The following is a 20,770-nucleotide window of genomic DNA, read 5'->3' as shown; positions in this document are numbered from 1 at the left end:
GGAGAGAAGCGACCATAGCCGAGTATTTCCCGGCAAAGACCAATATCGGTCTGTTAAGTTAGGGAATCAGTAAATCGGGTCAACAGCTCACTTAGCTTCCTGGTTACATTGCACCGGAACCTTTGGATGATTGTTGGTTGGTGAGGAACCATACCGGCAGGTGCACATATTAAGCAGCAGGCGGCCGGTATCGAGAATTTTAGCAAACAATCTTTTACTTTTCTCACCGCATCTGATTTGGCGGCTTAATTTCTCTCACCAAGTTCAAATTTACCATCCTGCCGATACGTTGCCAAAATAGGGAAGCTGGTAGCATTTCTTTCTGGTATCTTCCTGTCTATTAGAGGTATATATTCTTTATGCGTAATCTGGCTTTGGCCTTGTTTCTAATAAACCTTAGGTTTCTGTTAAGCTATGAGAGTGAAATCATATCGTTAACCTTAGCCTAGAAGCACTTGCTTCTATATTCCAATGGTATTATTTCCGTTTAAAGAGTCTGGTGGCATAGTGCAGTGCTTTACGGGCTGCGCATAATAGGCTCCTCTATCGTGTTTTTCCTGGCAGACTGGATTGATCGCCGAATTATAGTGCTCATTGGGTCTATAATCGCCGTACTTGGATTCTCACTTCAGGTAGGTTTGACCTCAGTTACAATGCTGATCGTGGGCCAATTCATTGCTGGCATTGCCGTCGGAGCTCTTAGCCCTGTCACTCCCATTTACTGTTCATAGATTGCGCAAACGTAATACGAGGAGCGCTTCCTGGTCTTTTATCATGGACGTTAAGCTGGGCATTCTTTGTAGCACAATGGATGGGCTATAAATGCTCGTATGTCGATGGACCTTTCCTACGGTCATTTATTTTAACGTTCCATGTTGTTCCCGCTTTGATATAACTTACGGAGTCTGGTTCGTTCGGGAGTCCCGAACGTTAGCTCATGGGAGCGTTACGATGAAGTGCCGACGGTTTTGAAAAATGCTCCACAGAGCTGGTGATGATAATCGTATCTTTGAATTAAAACACCGAGAGATTCATGACAATCCCGTCGTTGATCGTGCTTTAGGCAGTATTCCCTGGAAGACCTTGTCCACCCGTGCCATGTGGCGGCGTCGTCTTTTGCTTAGATGTACGCTGGTGCCACTCTTCTATTAAACCGAAGATGACAGTATCATGTCTGAAATTACTTCTTGAGTCCAAGAAACGTAGAGAGAGCCCAAGTAAGCGCTGTGCCAACAAATCACTGCCTGGTATAAGTGCAGAAATGACTGCATTGTCATGAAGCCACCGGGGGACGCAGGTCTCAGAATAACTACGTGATAGAATTGCGAAAGATATCAAAAAAGGTAGTAGTCAAAAAATAGTAGTAATCGAGCTTAAGTTATCATCTCGAAAAATTTCGCAACAGTGAATGCCCTAACGAGTTGAGTTGGTGCTGGAAGTCACTCAGTCACATCTGATCTACCATGGTTTCGTACTGTAGATCCGAACTCCATGGTCAAGTCGCAATAGTTAGCGGGCCGGCTCTCGTCGGAAGTCGTGGTTCGGTACAGACGTTGGCATTATCGAGTTCATGGGTCGACGAGACTATGTCATCTTATTGGTCCCCGGGTCGTTGGGTCACCCATCCCTCCTGGCTCGTCAACAATGATTTGTCTGTATTATACCCTGTCAGAGCGTTCTTATCACCATGCACAAGTATTGGAAGGATTCATGCGCATCCTATCACATCTACTTTCGGCCAAAGTAAGGGATAGAATGAATGGGTCTCTTCCAATTCGTCATTAGTGGTAGGAGCATCCACAACCGCATGCTACGTCAAACGGTGGACAACGAGCGGTTCGGTGATCCGCCACAATCATAATCACCTCAATTGTTAGTGATGGCATCGACATATTATTATTGCTAATTTGTATGAAATATAGATTTTTGTATTTTGGATAAGCTTGCGATCTTAGCGCACCGTCAAAGACGGTACATTCCCAAAAACTCGTGCCGGGCCGTAGCGGGACCACAATTGTTACGGCAAGCCAAGGCCAAAGTACCCCAAATTGGCCGAGGGTGTTACGGACTATGCGAAGCACAGCCTAGGATCACTTTCGACAACATCGATCTTACTGGGGGACTAGTGCCGATGCAGATTCCGGCGCTGATGCAAGCAGCAGACTTACTTGGAACTCTATCACATTTCGTATCTTTGGTATTTTAAGACCGGTCAGGGACTGATACAGCATCCTAGAATTGTGCAGGTAAGCCATCGGGCCGCAAAATGTTGCACGGGGTCGATCCAACTGAGGCTTTGGAATCACACGGGGGCAGAGTCCGCAGACCTAGTCAATGCATCAAGCATGAACCCTTGGTATTTTTTTCTTAGAAGTAGGAAGTGCGCAGCAAATGGCGCTATGCGCTTACAAGTAGGCTCATTATCGTGTTACATTCCGGTGCTGAAAGCCTTCACGGACGCCTCCTATAAGCATCTCTGCTTCCTTATTTCCTCGCTGGCCTTTACTCTCCGGCGCTGCCCGTTGCAAGCGGATCGGGTGGTCAGCATGTAGCACACATTAGGGGCTACTCAGGATCTGAAACTCAGCCACTATCCTTGTCGCTTAGAGAGTTTCTTCCTTCGACGACAGATACGTCCAAAGTGATTGAAACGAAGGAAAATGACTTCTCCACAAGCATACTAGGAGACGGGAATATATAAGGCGCTCAAGAGCTCTCGATGGACCACCTGTCTTTTTTGAAATATCATCAGAGAAACTACACCACGATAAGCAATCTACTTCCCAACTTCGGTCTATTGTCAGTGATCCACTCATGTACGTGCCCGGCTCCGACCAGCTCAGAATCTTCCAGGCAAGACTAACTTGCGATCTTCAGAGCACTGCTCGAAACAAACGCGCATCCAATAAAGATGAATCACTACGCAATCTTCATTGTTCTTGGCTTCAGCCTGTTCGCCAATGCGATACCAGTCCTTCAGGGAATTGAGATTGAAAACATCCAAAGAAGTTCAGTTGAGGTTGCGCCTCGCGGCGACTCAAATATACTGGCCTGTCCTGGATGCTGAGTTTAAAAAGACAGAAATTATCGTCTGTCATAATAGATACATAGAGGAGTGTTGGGCCGGTGCGCGGCGAACTTCCAACAAAGTCACCACGCTCTATAAACTTGGGATAGATGATACACATCTGTGCAGCTGGAAGTGGCAATATTGGAGGACGAGTTTGATTACAACGTAGGCAATGTCTTGATGGTGATACGGTTTAGAAAGAAGACATAGAATATATCTTGTAGATCCGGCCCCGACGGAAATGTTTAGCATACCTCTGAGATTAACACGTTTGATGATGGGTTCTTTCGCAGAAGTCATCGACTGATACATCAGACATGGTCGTATAAAGTGCTTGGCGAATGCTACAGTAATGAAGAACTTTATATCTCTACTATCATATTTGCGCAATCTATGTCCTTTCGATGTTGAGTATTTGAAAGTACGATGTAGAAATCTGTAATGTTGAAACGAGTTGAGACCGCATTGTCCATAACAAAAACTATCCAAGCCTTTATCATTTTGTACCAAGATGATCTGCTATGTCTCAACATATTCAGGTGGCGACGCCCCAAACCGAGAAATCTAATATTGGTAACATTAAAATTAAAGTCTCGTTTGTATTTTCTTACCTTCAAGTGCCATGTCATGTGTGATGGTCGCATCTCTTAGTAGCCAGCGCCTCATCAATACTACGGTCGAAAAGTTCCAATGCAATCTGACATATAATCTGACGTGTGATCATATATACCATCCGATGTACATACACTGAAAGGTGACACATATTTTTAGCGTGTTACACGTGTTCCTAATTTGTACCCTGGCTCCAGCTGGCCCTTCATGGGAATTCTCTAGCATTTTGCTTTTTAGCGACGCTGGAGCACTGGCACAAACGTCTTATTACAATGATCTGAGTTAATGCACAACTCCCTGCTAGCAGGCAAGTCAATTTAGGAAGATATGTTTATGATATGAATTGCCTACCTACCATTTCGACTTCATGAGCATTTATCGCGTGTCATGCAAGGGACTTATGGCTCCTGCACGTTGCTTACTTACTAGGCAGGCATACACGAAACTGGCGTTCGTGTGGATAACTTAAAAGATGACCCGACAGCATGGAACCTGATTAGGTGAGAGGGCGCAGGCGAGAAAATGATTGATGCGAGCGGGCCGATCCTGGTTCTCCAACCGAAACCTCCCTGTTGGGTCACACCTCGCATTTTACAACCATGGAGACACACAACAAGAACAGATCTCATAATACGCCAACTGCAGCACCGGATCTCTTTCATGTCTTATCCTATGTGTAATCAGGACAAGAACTGCCATAGAGCTGGCATCAGGACGAGAAGAAAACCTTGGTGGGCAAAATAGAGATCACAATCCAATAATTAACAGATAGTTGCTTATGTATATCTCTTTTTCACTGTAATATTATCACAGATATTTATGGACACGTCGCGCAGTTGGTGATCAAAGATAGGTCTATTGATCGAGCATGGTGTTGCGGTTGAAGAACCAAGCTATCCCCTGTTCTGCTGAAGGCTACTTACAGTGGTTGCCCAAGGTGGACACCTGAGGCATCCATTAGATATTGAGGAAGATTTTCGTGTGCACATAAATCTCCTTATCAATATTTCCAACTACAATCGTTTCCCCAATAACGTGTATTCCAAAGGCAACGTAAGGAACTCTTGAATAATCAGACACTGTGGCGAAAAAAATGAATCACCAATTCCCCTCCACAATTGGGGCAGTTAAAGCAGCGAATTCTGCTGTGGCTTCTACCTGCCTACTACTTGCACTTGATGTTGCACAAGCAGTGTCTCATGATGTCCTCCACTATAACGTCTATCAGTGCCAATTTGAAGCCTAAACGATGGGAAGACATAAATAGAGAGGGAGTATCATGATGCTTCACGCCATGCCAAGAGACTGATCCCGCGCCTGGCAATGCTTTCTAAACGCAGCGAAAGTAATGGGGCAATGGTGGAATTTGCACCGAGCCGTATTTAGAGCTGACTGATTGGGAACGCGTCCAGGTACACATAATTCCTAGCGTTTCGTGTAGTAGTCACTGTATGTACGATTTTATGGGCGACGCGAAGGTGGTTGGTGATGCAAGACATGAGTGACTATTCCATTTCTAGGGTGATTCCCCAACACGCCCCAACACGGCCCCACCTGAATTGACAACTCTATGCCACCAATGAGCGGAAACTAAACTCGAAATCACACTCCAGGTGGGTCCCCGTTAGATCACTGAGTCTTCCCACAATCAGTAGCTATGCTGAAGCTCTGATCCGCCCATTATAAATTGGTGCTTTTGCTTTCAAACACAGACCTTCCCTTCCACCACATCCAACATCAGTCAGTTGCGAGCATGCCATCATTTGCAGCCTTACAAGCTTCTGACATTCACTCTTTTCTTCGACACGAACAAGAACAACAACGACAACGACAACGACAACAACCCAGCAAGCCTCTTCGCCTGGGTTGTTGGGATAAAGCGTGTTGTGGTAAGTAATTTCAAACTCATAATATCCTTATCACCCAACTCAAGATCGTCACATCGTTTCCACTCGACGAAACATCGCATGTCCCACATTTTCCACCATTGTCAAAGCGCGTTGAGCTGAGGCGCCGTTGGCCATCACCGCTACAGGTGCCATCCACGCAAAAGGATGAGAAAGAGAAAGATTCCACCCCCAACACGCCCAGCACATCACTTAAACTCTGTCATCACACCCCCATCACTCATCCTCCACGAACCCCAACTCACATTCTCCATCACCAGGCTCCACACTCGAGGGGACACGGCCGGCACGAGCCCTGGAAGGACGGCGCGGAGGCAAGGGGAAGAGCAAAGAACCAACCGCAGGTACAAGAGCAGAACCAACAGCAGGTGGGGCGTCGACACGGTAACGAGTCACGGATAAGGAAGGGAGGACAGGCAAGTTCCATCACGCAAGAGCTACTCAAACCAAGTGTTGAAGACCTTCCATGGCTTATCTTGGTCCCTGGACCCCGTCTTTATTTTTCTTCTACTTCTGCTGAAATCTCTCGACAGGCGGGTGGTAGGCTCGGTAGTGTTCTACAGCTTCCTTCACCAGGCTTTTGGTGACGGTTTTATTTCCCCACCAGAACAAAAACGTGAGAGCTGTCCCCAACGGAAGCCCGGGGACGGCCTTTGTTTTGAGAAGCGCGAAGCCTTTCTCTTTTCGAGGGGAGGTGGGTTTCTGGAGGGCTTGGTCGTTCGGGTACTCGGCATTGCATACTGTGGACGCGTTTTTCCAGAACATCGCCTCTCAGCTTGGTCCTCTCGCCTGCCTGCCTCATCGCACCACGGAGCAGCTGAGGGACTCTGGGAGTACCGCCTGGTCGCAGAAACGGGTGTCGGGCGCATCATCTACACTGGCATTCTGTTTTCGTCTTTTTCGGCGACAAAAGCGAAAGAGGCCAATCTCTTAGCTGGGCTGATGTAGGGGGTAGGTCTGCCAAGAATTGTCTGCGATGCTCGGATGAGGCTACGCGCTTTCTGGCCTGATACTTGCCAAGGACTTAATTTTTTTGTTTCTCACAGGTTGCCTTGATGACCTGGGTTTCTGAACTCACACTACCTTCAGAACCCCAAACCATCTTTTTACCCTTTTTTTTTTTTCCTTTTTTTTTCTTTTCCTCATTGCATTCACCAGCTTGCTGCGGTTGTGAAGAGGGGAAAGCGCACACAAAGGCGTAAGTTGAGATTCATAGTAGACAGTTTTTCATTCATTATCAGTAATAGTAAAATGCCCTCTGATCTGCCGATGTCGCAGAAATTCCCTCGTCTCTTCCTGTATCCTCTCTGCGACTATGTCAGCGACCAAACTCTGGCCGTCCTCGTCGTTCTTGAAGTATTGATCAACCGCGTCGGGTATCTTATCGTCTATCTTCTCATCGAAGGCCTCGTCAATCATATCCTTGATGTAATCATGTTCCCTGTCCTCCTGGCTTTGTAATCGCGCACTCATCTCGTCCCATAATGGCTCAACCTGACAAGCTATCTCGTCGGCCACGTTTTGTTGCTGTTCTTCAAGGCAGCTGAGCCGGCATTCTATCTTGTCCACCTTGGCCAGTATCTGGGACAGAGTCGCCTCATGCGCCACCTTTCCCTCGTCAACCGTTTTTTGAAGCCTGAAAAGGATTTGTAAGATCTTATCGTTGGCACTGATGCTCTTTTCGCCGAGATCTTTGTCGCCGTCAATCTCCGTGCTGCTGCGGCGGCGACGCTTTCGCGACGGTACTTCTGGTTCTGCAGGTCACGATCAGTAAGCCATAGGTTTCTGCACCATGTAGAGGTGAGGTTGTATAGAGCAGGTATCTTCAGGAACTTCTCTACGATTTAAAAACCACAGGACAAGTTCTCTCAAGAAAGGCTGTCATCTGACGGTTTTCTTCAACGCTTCTTCACTCTCTTTATCAAGATAGATGCTCTTCTCAAAAGAAGTTCATTCAAGAATAAAGGTATCCGAGCGTTTCTAGATGCATGTAATGAGTAATGGGGAAGCGGCTTACCTGGAGATAGACACAGAGGTGGTGCTATACCAGACATGCTAGACCCAGCGGTTTTCCGCTCCTCATAGGCTGGGGGAGCATCAGTCTCATCGCCGTGAACCACAGGCGCGTGCCCAGCATTGGAGTCATCGGCATCATCGTCGACATTGGGGTCGATGATCCGGCCGCCCTTGCCACCATAGAGGCTGGCAATATCGTCCAACGATACCAGATCTTCATTTCCAGATGCAACCTGACAGAATCTCGCCAACCGTGCCTTGGAAAGACTTCTCATGGGAATGTGTACAATGAAGTGAAGCGTATCCTGAGCAAAGGCTTTCCAAGACCTCCACACAGTCTGCGAGCCAGCCCTGAAGAATTTGTAGGGATATTCGGGTGGGACGACAAAAGTGGCAGGGCTCTGCAACTCGAACCGCATAGCATGTGCACTCGTTCCGAGTTTCTCGCGGGCATGTCGGCACTGTTCCTCTTCGCTGCTGCTGCCAAACTCATCATCGCCAACACACGTCAACGTCCGTATCTGATCAGGTTTGATGAAGAGATAGATACAGGGTTTGCTGGGCCCCTTCTTTAGCCTCGTATTGGCCTGTAACTTGACCAGCGCCTCGCTAGTGCCGGCTTTGTAGAGAATGCCTATATCCAGGTCTGCTAACGACAGGTTGTCACCGTTATTGTCTTGCCATGTTACAATAGCGGGCACGTTTTTTACTTGAATGTCACCAGTCGCAGAATGTTGTTGAGTTGCAGTGACATCTTCGTCGAGCTCTGAGTCGGTCGAAAGATCCATGGTGGGATTTACGAAAAGAAAGGCCTGGAATATTTATAAGCATTTAGTCACGAGTATACAGATCAGACACGCCAGCAAGGAATGGCAGGAGAGGAGACTCAGGCTTCAAGTGGAGGCAGGACAGTCTGCCCTGCAAATCCCGTAGAAGAAACCCGAACCAACTCTGCGCAGCTGAAGGAGAGAGAATGTGTGCGGTGCGAGACTTGAACAGCGGTAGTTTGAAGTCCTCGCCGCCACTGCCGAACCAAGAACACGACAAGACAACATGACGTTCGCAAGCGCAACAGTACCTGTCTCCGAGGCTTTCCTACCTCTCATCGACGGTAACGACTACCACTTGCGTGTGTAGATCGTCACGGTAGTCAAGAGGTAAGAAAGCCTCTTCAAGACCCCGGTTCTTCCAGGGAGCGTGCTCCAGACTGGGTAGAAGTCGGAATTTTACAGTGGTCTTGACAGCAGATGTAACCGTTTGCGAGCGTGGAAAGCGTCATGTTATGCCATGGCCATGGTGGTTCAGCGGGCGGCGCGGATGCCCACTTTCGCGTGACATTCCTAAGGACTGACCCTGTTGGTTGTGCTGTGTTGTATTATGCTGCGCAGTATTGAGCAGCATCAAGCAGCAGGAGAATCATGGATCTCCGGTGTTCGAAAAAATGAGATGTTGATGTCGCGCCACGGCGACTCGATGAGAGATGTGGTTGCGGCGCGACGTGAAGGTGTCGATGGTCACTTCGACTGAATGACGGTTGTTAGGCAACCCCCCAACCTCGCCTGGGGGGCAGTCCAAGATTATCAGCGGACAGGTAATTCTTTGTTCCGGGCTTCGACCAATGAAGCTTTGACAAATGAACGAGCTAGGATAGAAGGTGGGCCAGAAAGCTAACGAGCGTGTGGTTCGTATTCAGTTTAGCTCCTCGAATGGCTTGGCAGCATAATTAGGTGCATTACAGATTACTATGGATCGAGCAATGCATAGAAAGTTCACGCAGCAGCCGTGTAAAGTGTAAACCCAGGCATCTACCGTAGCTGTAGGTGCACAGTTATGGCTATTGTACATTTCCGTGCCCACTACTCGTTACTACAATCGTTATTGATAAACACAATTGTCTTTGTACACCCATCCATGTTTTGATGGGATTGACGTTTTGATTGGTTACTACTTGGCTGTAATTGGTCCTTTTCCGAGGTAGTGTAGGTTGAGGTGATCAAGCGCCCAAGTGAGAGCCAACGTACCATACGCTAGGACAAGACCCAGGATATGTCCTGGTCTCAACCAATTTCTTTGTCAGGTTAACTCATACAAAGGAAGGCCAGCGCCAGAGTGTTTTGAGCATCATTGCACGTCCAAAACATTTCAACGGCAATCGGAAAAGATACACGTACTCTTGGCGTAACTACGACTGCTACCTATGGTGTATATCTTCGCTTTTGAGCCTGGTTTGCCCTCGAGTCTAGTTCTCGGCAGGATACACCACGATTTTGTCAATGTCTGCGCTCTTGTAATCGAATCCATTGGAGAGGCCGCCGATCGTGATCGTGTTGTTGGTTCCATTGTTCAACGTCAACTGCAGCGGCGTCGACAGGATGATGCCCTTGTGCGTGTCGCGCTGATACAGCGTCTCGACCTTGTCTTCGTTGCCGTTGACAATCACGCTGGCAACACGGCGTAGCTGCCACGACCCGCCGATACGGTCTGGGCTGCCGCCCGGCTGGTCGCCGAAGCCCATGTCGTCGATGTCTAGTAGATGGGGTTAGCCGACGTGCTTGTAGAACAAATGATGATGATGATGCTGCCATCAGCAGCCGGTAATATGGCAGACTTACTCTGATAGTAGAACGACACCCACTGCGGCCTTCCAGCGCCTTGGATGCCCGAGAAAACGATCTTGCTGTCGTTGCCGTAGATACCCGTGGCTATGACGCCGCCGCTCGCGAAGTTGGCCTCCTGGTGGAAAGCATCGCCCGTTGCCGTTGCATCCTTGCCATAGTACTCCTTGCCTTCGACCGGCGACCACTCGCCAGTCTTCACATCTAGGTCGTACACATCGTGCCATTCAATGCTGAGGTCCTTCTTCTCGTCGTCGATGTTCAAGGGCAGCCAGATGTATCGACTCTCCCAGTTGGAGTTGGAATCCCACTAGATCGAAGCCATGTCAGCCAGTGGTCCGGCACTTGTGATACTTTGTACCCGGAGTGCGAGAGGAGCTTACCTGGTCGCCGATGTACAGATGTGTAGTCTGCTTGGTTCCATCGATCCGCAGACTGTTGCCACTCTGGCTGTTCAGGCCCCTCGTGTTCAGCGGGTTGATGATCCAGGGCTGGCTCCAAGGTCCCTCGAGCTTATCCGCGCGGAAGGCCACGACGTTGTTGGGACGGTAGCCAGTCTTGTGGCTCATGATGGCGTAGTAGCTCTTGTCGGTCTGCACAATTGTGGGTGCCTCGAGGTCGAATTTGGGGAAACGGTACACAACCTCCTCGAGTTCGGCTTTGTCCTCATCGTAGCGAGTGACATAGACGTCACGGCCATCGCGGCTGTCGCCATTGGAATACAGGGCATAGGAACGCCCATCCTTGTAATCAGTGAACAGACCAAAATCTTGCGACCAATTGCCAAGAGGAGCTGTCGCATTGACGAAGGTGTAGGGACCCTGGAATTTTCGTAAGTAGATACAGTCAGGCGAGAGTCTACGTATCAACGAACCTGAACCGTGGGAGACGTAGCATAGCCTTGCAGCAGCAATCCATAGCTCGAGTTATCGGCATGCCAATGCAAGTGGTACTCGTTGCTGACTTCCGAGTACACGACCTTGGGACGCTGGATGATGTTCTTCGGGGAAATGTATGGGTGCCCCTCAATCGGTTCTGTGCATTTCAGTCTTGTCAGCAACTCCCAACTCTTTAGTTGCTGGACTGAGGCATAGATAACCCACCTAGGGCCAAGCCATGGTGCTCCCAAGTTGCTAGGTCTTTCGAACTGTAGACTGAGACACCCGCTCCTTCGGTAGCGCCCTGAATCTTGTACTCTCCAAACAGCCAGTACTTTTCAGTATCCTCGTCCCAAATCACAGCGCCGGCATGTGCGTTTACCAGCTCACCATCTGTATCGCGCCAGCGGCCTCCGGGGACGATGTACTTTGCCGTGACCGCGGCGGCGGCGGTGAGCAGGCCCAATGTTTTTGAGAAGCGCATAGCTGGACGTGATGGTGATTACTATTAGGTTACAGCGTTATATTGGGAACAGCAACTCAATCTGTTTTACCACCGAGCGCGAAGGTCATCGAGAGCACACTTGCGTCACTGCTGCAGACGTGCGAAATTACTTTTATTTATATCACGGCAAGGTTACATTTTCGCAAGGCCAATGCCAAGAACATCATATTGCCCCCCCCCCTGGCAGCTCGTTCGTGAACGATTGACCCGAGTCCCAAAAGCTACTCCAAATTAGAGTATGCAGAAGAATTTCTCCGCATTGGCGTTGAGGAACTCGGAGGCCAACCGTCGTCGGTGGCCCCTACCGAGTATTGCGGGGTCTTGGGAACAGGGGCTGGGTGAGCCCGTCTTTGAGGGCTTGGCAGCAGTCATTCCGGTGTGAAGCGAGAGTCACTGCTCGGTCGCAAGGGTGTTGAACTGGTTTGGTACAAGAATCTATAAGTGGTGTACGTATTGCGACGTCGTCGGTCCCAGGGAAACGGGTTGACGTTGACGTTTGCAAAGAAGCAATGCAGGCACATGTACGGGTGACATGGCCATCCAAACCGGTGGATAGGGTGTATATTAAGTTAGGTCTCGTCATCTAGGCAATCATGGCGACATTAGAAACCCTTGCACAAACCGAACTTCAAACATGTGTCTTTAGTTTTCATATGGAGACACGATGGTGTCGCGCCCAATTGCAATCAGGGATTCCAGACAAACTGTCCATAACTTTAGTGGTTCACTCTACTCAACATGTGCCTCGGTGATGAGCTTTATTGAATTGGAGCCAATCTCTTGCTGACATGGCGTCTTCTGTTGCTCATATTCCCGCATCGTTGTCGGACCGATGTGCTGCCATGAAAGCGCCAGCAACGTCGAGGACAAAAGCTCTCAATTACAGATGTACAAGGTGTCTTTGGAAACAACTCCCAGTCGATGCATGAAGAACAGGTTCAGTAGTGGAGAATCAGAGCTCAGTAGCGCTTCATTGTATACTTTTGCCAGATGCACGTGGTGCTGATAGGATAAACCAGACGTGACTGATAATCATGTCTTTCGCCAGCCTTGATGAGGAATGTGACTGACAATGAGATTTGTGAAATTTGATGTACGTGAGTGAGCTACGTGAATGTTTTGATTTCGTAAGTTCGTTACGTTTGGGTGGCGCCGTGAAGGAAGGGGTCCTACTGTGTGTACGGATCCGTATATACATAGATGTGAAGTTAACCTTTTGCCGAGCGGATGCCTTTGGAGTCAGTCGATGAACCCGATCAGAAATCCTGCTCTTACACAACCAGCGCGGCTCACGCCAGCTGCGGACACATTCGCCGGCTGCCAGAGAGCGAACCACCTGGAATGGGTGGCTGTTATTAGGGCTAATGGGGTGGGACAATTTTGTAGCCCCACCAGCACTTTCTTTCCATCGCGAGGGTATCGGCAGAGCTGCGCTTCGAATCTGGACGTCACCGCCAAAACGTATCGCCAAATTCCACGTCGTACATTTCGCAATCATGGGTAAAGTGCACGGTTCCCTGGCTCGTGCCGGTAAAGTCAAGTCTCAGACCCCCAAGGTTCGTTCCCACCCCCCCGGCGTCGAGGAATTCGGTGGTCTGACAATCCGGTTCAGGTCGAGAAGCAAGAGAAGGCCAAGACCCCCAAGGGCCGCGCGAAGAAGAGACTCACTTACACTCGCCGTTTCGTCAACGTCACCCTGACCGGTGGCAAGAGAAAGGTACGAATGCAGCCTGGCCTGTCGAGAGAGACGCGGCAAGTCCCAGCTACTGACGCTCTGGTGTAGATGAACCCCAACCCTGGCACATAAGCCATTTCGCTCAACTTGACCTGCCGATTCGATATCATCAATCAAGCGACCGACCGTTTTTCGAGGCCATGGATACGAAGCATATGAGGCAAATGACCAATTTGGAGGCTTAGGTTCGGTTCTGCGACGCAGATGAGACTTGGGTTCGGCTCCACGAGCCGTATGTCTGTAATCCTGGGGGGGAGACCTGCCCAGGCGGATTCTACAGATAGTCCAGATGAAGAAGTCTGGCAAGCATCCATAGGGTGAAGAGAAATCCAGTATTCCAGTCTCGAAAACCGCCGCAAATGGACCCAAGTGAAGCATCTCGAGGAAGTGAACCGTGACCGACAACCAGGAGCGCGTGCTTCAATGGAAGTCCAGGAATGCAAACGGAGAGCTGACGGGTCATATTGGCAAATGGCAGACACCACTAAAATCGTGTCAACTTTCAAGGCTGCCACTTGCTTGGAACCCTGTTTGTTGTTACACCGTCGCACTGGAGAAAATCATCAGGTTATGCGGCTCCTGTCCCGATCGCCACCCAATAGTGATTTGCGATCGATAAATGGCATCAATTTCTAACTCTCAAAGTTTCCACTTGGGGACACGGCTGAATATTTTGGCCAGTCCCTATCTATTGGAAAGGCTTCGATCCCGCTTTTCCTTGCGTATTAATATTCTTTCGAGCTATGTCGCGTCTGGCCTGTACGTTCAGCTACACGCTGTCCGCCTCGCTCTAAATAACCACCAACACCGACCGGACATGAAGCTTCCAACTGCAGCACTAGTGATCGTATCCTGGATTGTAGTGATGTGACCAAGTTTACATACGGACTTGCAATAAATACCATCCAGTCCTTGTCCCTCGTTATATGCCAATCTCGCCTCCGGTGAAAGGAGAGTAGTCCTCTTCGTCAACGATATACGTTTGATCCAAGGACTCTTCCGTTTGAAACGTGTCGAGACCTGACATGATTTCCCTATTCTCAAAATCAGTATGGTTAAAAGCCATGCGGTTTTTGAAAACTGAGCAACTCACTTGTCGACAGCTAAAACTTCAAGGCCTGGCACACAATCAATCAACGCAATGATCGCGAAGGAGCCGAAAAAGGACCAGGTGAACCCCACGAGGACCTCCACGAGCTGTACCCAAAGCTGTCGAATATTGCCATCGAAAAACACGCCTCCATCAACCTCGACGCCGCCGTATGCCGCAACTTCTTTCTGGGCAAAAAGACCAGTCGCCATGGTAGCCAGGATCCCACCGACGCAATGCGTGGCAAAGGTATCGCCATTGTCGACCCAGCGCCAGCGCCGCGCCGTGTCCGTGGACTTGACCCGCAGGGCCTGGCGGCAGACGAGGGCGCCGAGCACGCCGAGGAGGAAGGCCGTGGGCAGGTCGACGAAGCCGGCGGCCGGCGTGATCATGACGAGGCCCGAGATGGCGCCCATGAACGTCGAGTCCAGCGACCACCTCCCCGTCTCGTAGTACGTGAGGCATGCCCACGTCAGCGCGCCCGACGACGCGCACAGGTTCGTCGCGCAGAGCGCCATCACGGACTGGAAGTTGAGCGCCAGCGTCGTCCCGGCGTCGAAGGCGAGCCAGGAGCCCCAGATGATGATCAGGGCGATCAGCTGGCAGAAGGAGTTCCCTGGTCGGTGGAGGCGTATGTGGGTGGGAGTGCGGCGGTCGGATCGCCGGGAACGGAAAATCGGGTACGAGAGGTAGAGGCTGATGGCCGTGGCCGTCGCGCCAGAGCACACATGCACGGGCGTACCTGTCTGTCGGTCAGTATGTGTTGTATCGCCCCTCTGTCACGATGTACTCAGTTACCGCCAGCGAAGTCAAGCACTCCCAAGTCTTCCCCGAGGAATCCACCGCCCCAGACCATGTGCGCCAACGGGCAATAAATGAAAGTCGACCACAACTGGTCCACATATTCAGCAACGACTCCAAGCACATATTTCATGATCAACGTGGCTTACCACTATGAACGGTATCACAGGCAACAACCGCCCACGCTCACAGAACCCCCCGACCGCAATCGCGCAGACGGTCGCCTCAAAGACCAGCTGGAACTCGCTGAAGAGTATAGCCGGGATCGTGCCCACGGGCTCGGACAGGACACCACGGTGAAAGGCATACCGGAAATCGCCAAAGACGGAGCCGCCCTCACCGTACGCCAGCGTGTAGCCGACCACAAACCACTGTATCGAGCACGTCGCGATGGTGAGGAGGGCCGGTATGGCGGCAGAAAGCCCGTTGCGCTTCCACGAATATCCTCCGTACGCAATTCCGACCTTGAAAGCAAAAAGAGAAAGACTCCGTGTCAGCTCTATTATTCCCGATATTTTTTTGTTTGTCCTTTCTTTTCTTTCTTTCGTGTAGAGATAGGAAGCAGGGTCCGGAGTATTCTCACAGTCGGCACAATGGTCCAGCAGATTACTGTGCAGACGAGGACGAATAAGGTATCCGTCTTGTCGCACTCCTCCCACGCCGCCAGGACGCGCGCCGAATCACTGGTCGCCATTGCTTTTTCGCTGGCAGTCACGACAGAATTTCGAATTGAAGCTACCGTAAAAAGTTATATATCAATCAGGTATGAACACACAAAATCTTCTTTCCACGCCGTCTTTTCACGGGGGGTGTTCGTTCGTCCGTCATCGTCCTATAAAGCTGCCCCCCAAACAACCGAACCCCACAAACATCCCAGTTTCGCCAAGCCAATTCGCTCTGTCTTATCTCTACGGCCCCCCGAAGCTATCACAGCCCAGAACAGACAAAAAGAACCTCTTATCACAAGCTCCAAGAAACGCCCCTGCCTGAGAAAGCTAAACTGTTAAAATACAAGCCCGGGCTGATAAGATACCTACCCAGTCCCCGGATCGGATCGGATTGCCCCAGCGAGCATCGTGCATGAAAACCTGCCTTTTCCTAAAACAGGAAGAAAAAAGACATCATCTCCCTCTTATCTTTGAGGAGATTCTCTTTGAACCTGGCGTCCGGTTTGCACAGCTCCACCGCAGCACCCACTCACTATTGGGCGGGCTTCCGTCTTCCGCTGACGTTGTCGAACACGGTGAGATTCAAAAACCAGGTGGGACGTTCTTAGACGCATTGTCAGTCGTGGATGATGGCGCGCTAGCGACAGAAGTTTCTATAATTGACTCACTTTTGAGTATATATTCGAGTTTGCTTACTTTGGACCGGGAAAATAAAGATTGAAGAGAATTTTAAATCTGGTCGACGCTGGTACTTATACGTGACCACCGGTGTCCCATGGTCTGACGGGTTCACCACTGCTCAATAAATTATAAGCATACGCTATGTTGTACAGAGATAAATATCCCATGTGGGCAGTCTACGCAGTTATGTCATCTCAGATAGGAGGGAGTGTCGAGTGAGTATCTAAATGATGCCATCTATAAACAAGTGTCTGCTTGTGAAGGCATATTATGGCTACACTCAAATCCAGCGATTCGAGAATGTCATTCGGCTCCACTCCGCTATTCCTATTCCTATTAATACAACAATCGTCATTATTTTGATCATGCATGCTTTTTAACGGGAGAAACATAATCTTCTATGTCAGAGCCTCGGTGTTGACTTCACGATTCCTGACTTCTGCATCGACGACCGCCAGTGGCAGAGGGCGTGTTATCTTACTATGCTAGTGACCGACAACAGCCAGCTTCTCATACACCATTTTCCTTACGGTTTGCACCGTGTCCGTCTCCCAACCCGCTGCTTCTACAGTAATGCGACCAGCATTCGCGGCCTTCCGTACAATGACAGAGTTCTGTACTAGCAGAGTGCCCTCTCCCATGAACTCTGTTGAGTATCCGCTGTCCCGAAGGTCTTTCCTCAGGTTGCCCAGTCTCAAGTCGCCCACGTGGAATGGGGTCACGGACTGGGTTGCGGCCAGTCCACTTGCCAGTGTCATAGGTATATCGAGAACGGGGTCCTTGTTCTCGTCGGCCATGCTAAGCCGTCCAACTAGGGTAGCGATCTTGACACCACCTACGTCCTGCCACTTAAGACCTTTGACGAGAGCTGGTGCCAGGTTGACGGAATATGCATTTGTGTCGGCAGACGCATCCACTGTCGAACCGATCTCCGGCATGAAGATGTCGATTTGTGACTGGATGATCTTGGGCATCTCCGTTGATAGCTCTTCCGTCTCCAAGGAGCTACCACCGGTGAGAACCAACTTCCGTGGTTGGATTAGGGGTATAAGCATTTGCAAGCTTCGCTTGTCATGTATACCGCTAAAGTCTATGAATGTGATGTTCATGTTGATGGTGACTTGTTCTGTGGTGAGCGCAAGTTTGAATGGACCCGTGGACGTGTCTTCCTCATCGTCCGGCACGTCATCGAGCTCGTTGATCACGGGACCATCGGCGATAGCCATCTCGAAATCGTCTGAGGCGTTGCGCTCGAGCTTAGGTCTCTTGTCGGTACCTAGGCCCTTGTTGGGAGCCGAATCGGTCCATTTGCGTTTCTTTCCGAGGTTGTCTTTTAAATCCTCTTTGCCATCCAAAAGACCGTGCTGGTCGTCGTCTTGCTGCTCCTCTGTCTTCAGGAAATCTTCCAGGCGGATCAGGTCGCCGTAGTCGTCTGCTCGTTTTCTCTGTACCGGATAGGGGAACATGGCATCTCGGCCAGACTTGCCACGCAAGTCATAATCATAAACGCCCTTCTTTTTGAGAAGAATGTTGGGGCCTAGATCCTCATCCGCTACCAAGGCCTTCTTTCGGGTTGCTCTGCCCAAGGTCGCTGCCACATTCAGGACTTTTCCTTGCTGGTGGGTCTCGGAATCTCCGGAATCGGACGAGGACTCTGAGGAGGCATCATCAATATCGAGATTGGCATCAAGTGTCTCTGTGCCGCCGGTCTGCACGGTGTCTTGTAGTTGACGTTGTTGAGCGAGCCAAAATCGGTAGACTGCAAGATCATCTCCTTCGAGGGGCTCTTTCTGAGCGTCCCGCAGTGTTGCTTCCCGACCCTTGCCAGGAACTTGTATGAGCGCGCCATTAGTCCCAATACCCGTACCGACAGCTTCGGCGCCGTGTTTCTCGTTTTCCTCGACAGACTCCCGCCACCACTTGTAGAAGGTGCTTGACAGTGTGGTACTGCCTCCAGTGGGTGTCGTGGGAAGGCCAGTCAATACGAGCAGATTTTTGGGGTCCTGTACCAGAGCCTTGAAAACATCCTTGGAGAAACCCCATTCGAGACTTGAATCACTGGCCAAGATGACCTTGCCGACAGAGCCGTCGCCATTCGGCCTTGACAGGACCTTGTCAACCTGGCCTCTTCTATCCAACAACTTGAGATATCGAAAATCAAACGGACCTCCCTGAGAGCCTTGGTCCTTTTGACTTGTGCCGTTGGTAGCACCATTGGGTCTCTTATTCACATCGGCGATTTCTTCAAACTCTTGCGCAATCCGCTCATCCATCCACTCCAGCATGCTTCGAGCGTAGCGCATAGTGCTGTGTATACCACGACCAGCCAGGTAGAGCTCGGCGGAGTGCAGCTTACCACCGTCCTTGGCAGCATGCCGCCGCCAGGCGTGTTCCAGCAGGTATGCCAACTCCAGGACTCTTGCGCCGGAGTCGACGGGTATCAATACCGTGCCTCCATTTGAGATGCACCCCTCTATCGATTCGAGCAGAGGCTCATCCCTCTTGGCTCTTGGCAAAGATGACTTGGTGGCGCCTTTGCTGCTGCATACAAGAGCTGTCGGTTTGCGCAAGGATTCGATGACCTCGGTACCGCCGCCGCCAGCTCCGCCCAGCCAGGCAGCGCCTGCGTAGACATTCTCGCGCCCTTGGTTCCAGTCTACGGCGTAGACGATAGATTCGAGACCATGTTGTATGTGCCAGATGGTTCCACCCAATGTGCTGCCAGAGTTGTATGCGGTGATAGTCAAACCATTCAATGGAGGCGAGAAAGGCGATCCCACGGGCTGGTGCGGTTGCAGGTACTTGAGGGAGTTGATGAGCGAGAAGTATTTGGCTATTTCGTCGTTTGTAGGTGGCTGTAGAAGGATGTTTGATTCGGTGGCAGCGGCTTGGGCGTTGTATGAGTACGAGACCTCATTGAGGGAGGACTTGGGGATCGTAGTCGCTGCGAGTGGTGTAGAGATGTACAGCTCTTGTAAGAGTGTTCGGCCCAAGGCTATGACCGGCGTGGTCGCATAGACAGGAATGCGCGCAAACAGCGGGATGTGCTTGCAGCAATGCGCAAATGCGCCGAGGTGGGAGACGGTCGCGTGGGTGAGGAGGACGAGGGACAAGGTCGGGACTTGCCTGTCATTGGGATTAATACAGATGTCATGCCAGGCGGAGGTGTTTGGTACTGGCGAGAGGTGGTGTATATACGTACTTCTCGAGCTCCCTCAACTGCTGTGGATCAAAGGCCTCGTCCCAGCCGACGTCGACGAGCACTTTTACGCCGCCATCAAGCTCAAGTATGGACTGGACAGCCGTGGAGTCTGACTTGGCGCCTTGTAGGGGCGTAAAGGTGAACATGATGGGCGATTAACTGGGTGTTCGGGGGTATCTTGGGGGGGGCGCTCAGGTCTGCTACCACGAGCGAGCAATGCGATGTTTAGCTCCGGGACGTCCAAGGGAAGGACCTCGAAGGAGGGCAAAACCGAACACAAACAGGACACAACACGACAGAGAATGAAAGGAATGTGCGACCGTTATGTGCTGCAGCGGCGCATGCCACTGGCATCAATCAAACAATACATTCACTCTCAAAGTCAAGTTATCAAGTTTTCCGAGATGGAATTATTGCCCCCTGCCTAGGTGAGATGTCCGCGTGGTCGATATGACAAGCCCTGCTGGCGGAGATGGCGATGGTGCCAGTTTTGTAAAGGCTTGGTGTTGACTGAAGCTTTGTTCCAACGAGCACAGCCATTGGATGGGCAGCCCTTTTTGGGTCTCCTCCGAGGCGCGACTTGGTTCGCGCTGAGGCCCTGCCAGGCCTGCGTTGCTTTGCTATGTAACTTATGTAACCTAGCTGCCCTGCTGCGGGAAACCTTTAGCGTGTGAGATCATCCCATGCTATGTACTTAGCATGTCTGTATCCGACCGGACTCCCTGCACTGCAGCAGAAACGTCAACTTGGTGGGGTAAAATGAGGCTCTTCCAGCTTCCAGCTTCCAGCTTCCAGCCGGCGCTGGAAAAACCCCCTCGGAACAAGGTAATCTAACTAACTAGGCCTGCTAGGTTAGGTATCTCCAGTAGTTACCTAACTTGTATCTCAGCAGTACGGCGTGCCTATGTACTGTAGATGTGGCCAGAACACTGCTACTGACTGGTGTCCATTGTCCCTGGAAGCCCGTAGGGTTCCCCCCAGTGCAAGTTT

The 20,770-nt window shown here is 50.5% G+C and overlaps 6 protein-coding genes across 6 annotated transcripts; 2 read left to right on the top strand and 4 right to left on the bottom strand.

Moving 5' to 3' along the window:
* Window positions 1–530: 530 nt before the first annotated feature.
* Window positions 531–731, top strand: BKA67DRAFT_517917 (uncharacterized protein; the record flags this gene model as incomplete). The annotated part of the gene is made up of 1 exon (XM_046097957.1): window positions 531–731. A coding segment is annotated over one exon (201 nt), but the record flags the coding sequence as incomplete, so codon positions are not given.
* A 6,085-nt stretch (window positions 732–6,816) lies between these two features.
* On the bottom strand, window positions 6,817–8,393 carry BKA67DRAFT_658967 (uncharacterized protein; the record flags this gene model as incomplete). The annotated part of the gene is made up of 2 exons (XM_046107374.1): window positions 6,817–7,343; window positions 7,607–8,393. The coding sequence occupies 2 exons, from the start codon at window positions 8,391–8,393 to the stop codon at window positions 6,817–6,819; spliced, it is 1,314 nt and encodes a 437-aa protein (XP_045958953.1).
* Window positions 8,394–9,630: 1,237 nt separating this feature from the next.
* On the bottom strand, window positions 9,631–11,710 carry BKA67DRAFT_565984 (glycosyl hydrolase). Its single transcript, XM_046102843.1, has 5 exons — window positions 11,324–11,710; window positions 11,095–11,255; window positions 10,604–11,041; window positions 10,218–10,530; window positions 9,631–10,131 (listed from the first exon to the last, which is right to left on the bottom strand). The coding sequence occupies exons 1-5, from the start codon at window positions 11,580–11,582 to the stop codon at window positions 9,845–9,847; spliced, it is 1,458 nt and encodes a 485-aa protein (XP_045958952.1). The 5' UTR covers window positions 11,583–11,710; the 3' UTR covers window positions 9,631–9,844.
* A 1,389-nt stretch (window positions 11,711–13,099) lies between these two features.
* On the top strand, window positions 13,100–13,410 carry BKA67DRAFT_658965 (ribosomal protein S30; the record flags this gene model as incomplete). The annotated part of the gene is made up of 3 exons (XM_046107373.1): window positions 13,100–13,159; window positions 13,216–13,320; window positions 13,387–13,410. The coding sequence occupies 3 exons, from the start codon at window positions 13,100–13,102 to the stop codon at window positions 13,408–13,410; spliced, it is 189 nt and encodes a 62-aa protein (XP_045958951.1).
* Window positions 13,411–14,260: 850 nt separating this feature from the next.
* Window positions 14,261–15,923, bottom strand: BKA67DRAFT_516922 (ammonium transporter AmtB-like domain-containing protein; the record flags this gene model as incomplete). Its single annotated transcript, XM_046097860.1, has 5 exons — window positions 14,261–14,372; window positions 14,432–15,170; window positions 15,227–15,320; window positions 15,379–15,693; window positions 15,813–15,923. The coding sequence occupies 5 exons, from the start codon at window positions 15,921–15,923 to the stop codon at window positions 14,261–14,263; spliced, it is 1,371 nt and encodes a 456-aa protein (XP_045958950.1).
* A 1,140-nt stretch (window positions 15,924–17,063) lies between these two features.
* BKA67DRAFT_518437 (beta-lactamase-like protein) lies at window positions 17,064–19,926 on the bottom strand (the record flags this gene model as incomplete). The annotated part of the gene is made up of 2 exons (XM_046098006.1): window positions 17,064–19,704; window positions 19,781–19,926. 2 exons carry the CDS (start codon window positions 19,924–19,926, stop codon window positions 17,064–17,066), a joined length of 2,787 nt encoding a protein of 928 aa, XP_045958949.1.
* Between the last annotated feature and the right edge of the window lie 844 nt (window positions 19,927–20,770).

The sequence above is a fragment of the Truncatella angustata genome (genome assembly GCF_020726525.1).
Source record: "Truncatella angustata strain MPI-SDFR-AT-0073 chromosome Unknown BKA67scaffold_4, whole genome shotgun sequence".
Lineage (NCBI taxonomy): Eukaryota > Fungi > Ascomycota > Sordariomycetes > Amphisphaeriales > Sporocadaceae > Truncatella > Truncatella angustata.
This window is presented reverse-complemented; position numbering and strand designations above follow the sequence as displayed.

Bases quoted from the DNA above. Each gene is read 5' to 3' on its own strand.
- BKA67DRAFT_565984 (XM_046102843.1), bottom strand. From the start codon at position 11,582: ATGCGCTTCTCAAAAACATTGGGCCTGCTCACCGCCGCCGCCGCGGTC. The intron at 11,042-11,094 runs GTTCGTTGATAC...CGAAAATTCCAG, and splicing joins CTACGTCTCCCACGGTTCAG to GGTCCCTACACCTTCGTCAA. The intron at 10,531-10,603 runs GTAAGCTCCTCT...GCTTCGATCTAG, and splicing joins ATCTGTACATCGGCGACCAG to TGGGATTCCAACTCCAACTG.